The sequence below is a fragment of the Leptonychotes weddellii genome, unplaced genomic scaffold (genome assembly GCF_054177405.1).
Source record: "Leptonychotes weddellii isolate Sample4059 unplaced genomic scaffold, ASM5417740v2 HiC_scaffold_1400, whole genome shotgun sequence".
In the NCBI taxonomy this organism is placed as follows: domain Eukaryota; kingdom Metazoa; phylum Chordata; class Mammalia; order Carnivora; family Phocidae; genus Leptonychotes; species Leptonychotes weddellii.
This window is the reverse complement of record NW_027720254.1, coordinates 1-7,811: the sequence shown is the minus strand read 5'-3', so window position 1 is coordinate 7,811 and position 7,811 is coordinate 1. Positions and strand designations below refer to the sequence as shown.

The 7,811-nt window shown below is 57.9% G+C and overlaps 1 protein-coding gene across 1 annotated transcript; it reads left to right on the top strand.

Annotated features, from left to right (window-relative positions):
- The first annotated feature begins 1,005 nt into the window (after positions 1 to 1,005).
- On the top strand, positions 1,006 to 7,375 carry FADD (Fas associated via death domain). Its single transcript, XM_006736818.3, has 2 exons — positions 1,006 to 1,356; positions 3,772 to 7,375. Exons 1-2 carry the CDS (start codon positions 1,071 to 1,073, stop codon positions 4,140 to 4,142), a joined length of 657 nt encoding a protein of 218 aa, XP_006736881.1. The 5' UTR covers positions 1,006 to 1,070; the 3' UTR covers positions 4,143 to 7,375.
- The last annotated feature ends 436 nt before the right edge of the window (positions 7,376 to 7,811 follow it).

Here is a 7,811-nt window from a genome sequence, read left to right as displayed (position 1 = left end):
TGTCCCGTGAGGCACCTCCTAATCCACCCCTCCCCTCTCCTCTCTGGCAACCCCTGCCGACCCCTCTCTCTGCTCCAGACCCTTCGGTCCCCCAGGTGTTCCCGGAACCTCCGCTTTCACTTGCCTCTGCTGAGGCTGTGCCCCCGCCCGCACCCTTTCCCTGCCCCCAACACCCACACACCTGGCCACTGGCCCCTGCACCTGGTCCCCGCACCTGCACCTGCGCAGTGAAGCCTGCTCTGACCGCCCCCTCTAATCGTGCCCCGACCTCCACACTCCCCATCCCCTTATCCGCTTTGCCCTGGCTCTTACTAACTTCTGGCATGCTGCACGACTTTCTTATCTGTATTATGTAAGCTTGGGTACTGATGACGTAGCTCGCGACAGGCGGGCATTTCTGCTCTTTGCTCCCAAATGTGTTCCCAGCACCTACTGCCTGGCACACGAGTAGGCGCTCAATAAACTAAAAGCATTCGAACGCATACATGACTATAAAAATGAAATATTAATGAAATCAAACTTTAAAACTTCAATAAACCTCTGAACCGTCTTTTCTGCCCAGGGAGCATTAAAAGACCCTTTGCACTCTCACAAATGTTAATAATAGATGCATTTATTATCGGCATCCGCAGTGCAGCACGGCCCGGGAAACGCAGGTCCACCCTCTCAGCTCGCGCCTGGGTCTCCGGACCGCGGGGCCACAGTACCCTCATTGGGCGGGAGATGGTCTGCAGGGCGCAGGCGCGGAAGCCCTCCAACCCCGCGCCGCGAGCTCTCCGGGGAAGCCCCCTGGCGGCGGCCGCGCGCCTCCCGGGCGGAAACGGCTACAGTCGGGCCAGGGCCGCATGCGCGGGTCCCAGAGTTCTCGCGAGACCTCGGCAGAGTGGGCGTGGACGCGGACTTCCGGTAGTGGGGCGCCGGGACGGGGGCCAGTGGCGCGGGCTGTGGGGCGGGAAGCCGGGCCGCGAGGGCCAAGGGGCCGCGGGGCCGCCGGGCCGCCGAGGGGACGGTGGGGCGGAGCGGGGCACGCGCGGAGGGCCTGGCTGGGCCCCCACCCGCGGCCCGCCGCCATGGACCCGTTCCTGGTGCTGCTGCACTCGGTGTCGACCGGCCTGTCGAACGACGAGCTGACCGAGCTCAAGTTCCTGTGCCGGAGCCGCGTGGGCAAGAGGAAGCTGGAGCGCGTGCAAAGCGGCCTCGACCTCTTCAACGTGCTGCTGGAGCAGAACGAGCTGGACTCCGAGCACACCGAGCTGCTGCGCGAGCTGCTCGTCTCCCTGCGGCGCCAGGACCTGCTGCAGCGCCTGGACAGTTTCGAGGCGGGCGCGGCGGGCAGGGTCCCGCCGGAGGAGCGAGGTGGGCGCGGGGGGCCGGGGACCGGGGCACCCGGAGGAGGGGCGGGGCGGGGCCCGGGAGGCTGGGGGACTGACCGAGCCCGGGGGAGGCGGGGCCAGTTTGCCCAGCGGTAGATGTGGCCGGTCAGCCGCGCCAGACCTTTCTCAGGTTCGATTGGCGCAGATTTTGTCTCAGCGCTCCTGGGAGACAGGTGAACTGCCCACTTTGCAGATGGGAGAGCCAAAGCTCATAAAAGTTAACTTACTCTGGGTTGGAAAACGTGAAAACACACACACACCCAGTTCGGTATTTTTTCTATCGCCCCCTTCCTCCGGCTTAATTAGAAAGCATTCCAAGGAAAGGACGTTGCTCACCTCCGCTGGGTGGGAGGAGCTTGGTGAGCCTGCGGCTGCTTTCGTTTTCCTTCTGCCTCTGGGAATGCCCCACTGTGCCCTTGACGCTGTCAGAACAGTACTGAAAATGTCTCTAGCGCAGCTGTTCAGTGTTCACGATAGCCCCGTAGTTAGGTTCTGCTATTCTTACTCACGTCTTACAAGCCAGAGGACCATGGCTGCGAGGTGAGGTGAGGGGCCTAAGATGCACAGCCCTTGCTAACTAGGACTGACCTGAGGCAGCCGTGGGTGGGTGGGTGGTATTGGCACCAAGCCTCTCGAACCAGGTCCGTTCTGTGGCTTCCTACCCTGTGCTCAGGCATCCCCACTCTCCAGCCTCACCTGGGGCTTGCAGAGGCTTCGAGGAGTAAAAATGAGACCTGGGTGGAGCAGGGCTTCTCAGCCACACCCCTGTGTTCTCAGAGCCCTGGGAGGGGGTGATGGCGAGTGCTTCGGGGACATCCTCATAGGCTTGAAGCTCTGGCCTGGCATCAGTCCTTCGGTCACCAGAGGGAAAGGGTGGACCTCTAACAGCATGGGTGTTAACTCCGTAAAGACCCGTAGATAAACATAGACACACAGCGCTGTGCAAACAGAACAGGACATAGAGGAATTATGTTTTCAAGGACATTCAGTGGAGGGGAGATTGTTGACATGATACATTTAAAAGGCAGTCCACAAAACACAGATCATAACATTTTAGATTTCTCTGTGTCTGTCTGTGTTTGTATGTGTGTAGATACTGTGTGTTGCAGGAGAGTACACCAGAGATTAACAGGTAGGGGTGGATTGATGAGGGCCCGTCCTGTATTACTCTCGCACAGAAGACGGGGTAGCGTCCTGGTCGAGGGGACCGGCAGCTGACTTGTCTGGATTTTGCTTTCTGGCTGTGCCGTTGTCTAGCTGTATGACATCAGGAAAATCACTTTTCTTCCCCGTGCCTCAGTTTCCCCCTCTGTACCAGTGGTCACGGTAACACAAGTGCCCGCCTGCCCACCTCCAGGGGGGCCGGAGCAGAGTAGGCACACAGGCTGACAGCATCTTGGGGGTCTGTAGCTGAAGATACACATTGCTGGGGCCCTCCGAGCAGCATTTTGTCCTTCCTCTCTGCTTGCTCCCTCATTTCCAGAAGCTGCCTGTTAGGGTCGGTAGTGCCCCACCTGCTGGTCTCAGTCGTGACCTTTCAGCAGATGAGGACGTGGTAGCCAGGGACCAAAGACTAGTGGTCAGTCCAGGCAGCTTCCAAAATAAGAATTGGGTTTTAGTGCCCTGGGGCTGCCATACAAAAGACCACAACTCGGGGCCTTGAGGCCACATGGAACTGATTCTCTCGCAGTTCTGGAGCCAGAAGTCAAAGGTCACGTCAGCAGAGCCAGGCTTCCTCTGGAAGCTCTGGGACAGCATCCTTCTGCCTCTTCCTGAGTCTGGAGGCTCTGGGCATTCTTTGGCGAATGGCTACATCTCTCCCATCTCTGCCTCCATGATCACACGGCCTCCTCTTCTGTCTGTCTTCTAAGGGTACTTGTCACTGTATTTAGGGCCCACCTGGATAATCCAGGATGATCTCATCCCAAGATCCTCCACTTGATCACATCTGCAAAGACCCTTTTCAAGATAAGTTAACGTTCACAGTGCCAGGGATTTGAGGTGGACATAACTTTTTAGGAGCCACCACTTAACTACAGGGTAGGATGGGGGAGTGATTCCATTTCCTTCCTTTAGACAACTCCCAGGCCCTCCCTCAGTTTCCCCCACCCAAGCAGTTAGCTGCACTACCACTCACACCAGCCATCACCTCTTCGGAGGGCCACACCTTTTGGGCAGTTTTTGGAGTAGGCTGGGGGCAGGACTGGAGGCCCCCCCCTTGGGTTTTCTCTGACCTTCCCCTGGCCCCTCTACTGCTGGGTGACTCCAGCCTCTGCAAGAGCACCTCTTGTATCCCCAGCACTCAGGTCAGCAGCAAGAAGCCCACTGGGAGTATGAGGTTACTGGTCTCCTAACGAGCTCCCCAGACTTCTGGTAAATCATCTTCTTCTTTCTCCAGACCTGCGTGCCGCGTTTGACATCATCTGTGATAATGTGGGGAAGGACTGGAGAAGACTGGCCCGGCACCTTAAAGTGACGGACGTCAAGATCGATGCCATCGAGGAGAAGTATCCCCGCAACCTGACAGAGCAGGTGAGGGAGTCGCTGAGAGTCTGGAAGAGCACCAAGAGGGAGGACGCGACAGTGTCCCACCTGGTGAGGGCGCTCAGGGCCTGCCAGCTCAACCTGGTGGCCGACCTCATCGTGGAGGATCAGCAGGCCCGGGGCCTCGAGGACGAGGACGTGAGCGGTAGAGGTGGTGGCAGCAGCATCGCTGGGTCCCTGACGTCCTGCGACTCAGATGGACCCACCTTGGGGGCCCCCTGGTGACCCGGCTGCTCTGCTCCAGGGGCCCGAGGGCATCCGCACAGCCCGAACTTGGGGCCCCCACACCAAGGTTGACCAAGTGCCTCCACGCGCTGGTGCTGTGAAGACCTAGCAGTGAGCCAGGACGAGGGACCCCAGGGCTCGAGGCACGGCTGGCCTCTCCGAGCCGGCCTTCACTGCGTGCTTGCTCCATGCCCGGCGGGGCTTCGGGCGCCGTGCACGTGCTCTCATTCCTGCCTCATGATCGCCCTTGAGGGGGAGAGTCTTTTGTCCCTGGAAATGAGTCCCTGCAGGAGGAAGCTTTGGGTCCGTGCCCAGCACGAGAAGGAACGTCGGAGTCAGCAGTGATCAGTGTTGGTACTCTACAGGGGGGGGCCCCGTGTGCGGTCAGCAGCGGGAGGAAGTCCGTAGCAGGGGGCGAGCCGAGGGTAGAGCCGAGGCTGTCAGGCTCCAGAGCCCACACGGTCGGTCGCCCCTGGGTCACTCTGTTGCTGCCACAGTTGGCCAGAGGCTGTGAGGCCATCCGCGTAGACCTGAACACCAGGGGATGCCCGGTGGGCTCCTGGCCCTTGAGGGTGTCAGGAGGGGATAGTAAAACTTGGGAGGACGGCCTGTGATGGAACTGTTAAGTGCTCAGGGATGATTGACACGGTGCTCTACAAACGTTAATTCTTAGAAATACTAGGACTTCTGTGGTGCCATAGTTTATTACTGTTTTGTATCAAAATCACCATTCTGATAACAGGATCCTGTAATTTTAAAAAGTGGACTTTCTGCTTCTAAGGTAATCCTGCTAAAGCTTATTTCTTTACAGTGGAAAACTCCATATTAACAAAGAACTTTACATTCCTATTAAGGATTACTTCACTTCTCATATTCTCCAAAGTCCCCTTGTGGTCAATTTCAGTACCCCTTGCCACTTTTCTTAGGCTGAACCGTGAACAGGGTAGCTGGACTTCATAACAGCTCCAGGAGCCAGTAACAGTGGGAGCATTTGCGCTCAGCAAACTGGTCTGGTAGAGGCCACCTTTCACTGGCTTCGGGCCCACCTGCCGCTGAGGGGCATCAGAGAGCCAAGGGGCCGTCCCTCGTTCAGGCCTTCCAGCTGTGACCTTGGGAAAGCCACACGTGATGTCATGCCGTGTCACCGTGGCCTTAGATGGCTGAGGTCCTGAGCACACTGTCCTGCTAAGCTATGGACCAGACTTCGGGCCCCTGCACGCCTTCAGCAAGTACGTGCTGGTTCCGGGCACGGCGAAGGGCTGGGGCCACCACAGGAAATGAGAGAGACGTGGCCCTGCACTGTAGACCTCAAGCTCCCGGCCAGGAACCCAAGTTGAAGCAGTCACAAGCTCAGGGTGCCGCCGAGGCCCCGAGCCCATTTCAAGCCCACACCAGCGCGGCCTGGCCCTGTGTGGTGCGCTGTGCGTTTCCCCACCTGCCGGCCAGCGCCCCTACCCTTCAGGCGGAGGGGCAGAGCTAGCTCTGTGGGTCACAGACTCGTCGGCACTGTCGATACATGTCAGAGGCTTGGCTGACGGGTAGCTTTGGGAAGTAGGCTTGCTGAAAAATATGTCCCTATTTCTTGAACAGAGGCAGATTTCAGAGGTTCTTCCATTCCCTCATGGCTTAGGAGATAAGCTAGTGAAAGGGTAAATGCCAGACATCCTGACATGCGCCCGACATCCCCCTGCATGCCTCTCACACCCGGAAGAAGCACCCAGCCGTCCATCACACCACGAGTCGTGATAGAGGCTTCGATGACCTGTGACTTCTGCACCTGAACTCTTCCATGGCCGGCGAGCAGACAGGGCCCGGTCCCCAGCTCTGCCACCGGCTCGCTCCTGTGGCCCGTCTCTCCGTCCTGCATACTGTGAAGGCACCGGGTGTCGTCCGTCCCCCCCGTACCCGCCCCCTGCACTCGCACCCCAGGACCTCCATGGAGAGCAGCTCCTGGCCGCGCGGTGAGGGAGACAGAGCCGGGCTCTGGAGCACCGCACGTGACCTCTCGAGGCTGAGATCTGATGCCGAGACTCGGAAAAGATGGTGGGCGAAGAGAGGCTCCATCCTGCGCCTGTAGGCCATGCGCGCCACCCACTCCCCGGGGCCCGGAGGTGGGCCGGCCCCCGGACCAGGGCAGAGCTGTAGAGCCTGGTGACGGGGGTACCTGCATAAGCAGCCGCCCCCCCAGCAGATGCTGGTGGAGCCGATGGAGGCGCCCATTTGTTCGGCCAGTTCACACATCCGCGGGCCGGAGGCTCCCGCCCTCACCAGCACCGTGCCAGGCTTTGGGGCACGACAGCGGGACAAGCAGCCTGCCCTCAGGAAGCACACAGCTTCCCTACTTTGTGAAACGAAAGGGAAAGTGTAATGAAAGTAAACACAAGCCTGCCGCAAAAGCACAAATGCCTACGTGGGCACTGGAGGTGGAAAGATGCATGGCAAATCTTCAAAAATGATTGTTTCTAAATGATATTTATACTTCCTGTATTTTCTACGTTTCCTGTAATGTGTTTTCATTGTCCACCAGATGCAGGAGTAGGTGTAACCTGGACTGTTTGGTGGGAGTGTCCCCAGAGAGCCACGGAGCATGGGGTCCACCCCTGGCTCTGCCCCTCGTGGCTTCATCACCCTAAAGGACGATTCAGTAGCTATAAAGTGCTTGCCCAGATCTGTGGCAACTTGTTCCTCAGGTACCTCGAAAATAAGCAGTGACATTTCACCCAGAGCCACGGAGCTTCTGTTCCTCATGATCTCACGACAATGGGGCCAGCCCGTGGCCGCTGGTCCTAAGATGTCGCATGTCACTCTCACATCTGAGCATTTTCCCCACCGTTGATTTGAACCAGCGCTTCAAGGGAGAAGGTGTTTTGGGATGGGTCTGACTGACATCCGATCGGAACTAGGACCTTTGTGATGGGACCAGTGACACCCTGCCGTGGCTAGGGGAGTGGCTACAATTTTTAGAGGAATTTTTTATTGTTATGTTAATCACCATACGTTACATCATTAGTTTTTGATGTAGTGTTCCATGATTCACCGTTTGTGCATAACACCCAGTGCTCCATGCAGAACGTGCCCTCCTCAATACCCATCACCAGGCTAACCCATCCCCCCACCCCCCTCCCCTCTAGAACCCTCAGTTTGTTTTTCAGAGTCCATCGTCTCTCATGGTTCGTCTTAGAGGAATTTCTCATGGCAACTTCACAAAAAAAACAATTCATGTTCCATTTATATATTTTGTAAGACTTTTTGTGAGATTTGTACTTCCTGTAAAGTTTGCACACAAGTCAGCTCCTGAGAAAGACGGGGCAAAGGCCCAAATGTACATGCTTTGTGGGAGGTTTCAGGCCAATGAAGGGGAGTTTGGTCGGAGTGTTTCCTGGAAGAGAGGACCAACTCCCTAGTCTCATGCCCCCCCGAGGTTTCCCGGCTTCATACCCTCCCCTTCTGCCCTCCCACCCCAGCCAGCCCTCCTGGGCTGTGGACATGCACACACATGGGGCCCTGTCAGGCCCTTCCAGACCCTTTCAGAGGATTGCACTGGGGCAGGGTCGGGGCAGACCCTCCCCCGTCCCATCTCCTTGTTCCCCTGCTGCGTCTTCCTCCCTAGCACCCCAGGACCACCCCCCCCCCCCCCCCCAGAGCTGCACCTGTGAGGTCTCAGGTTGC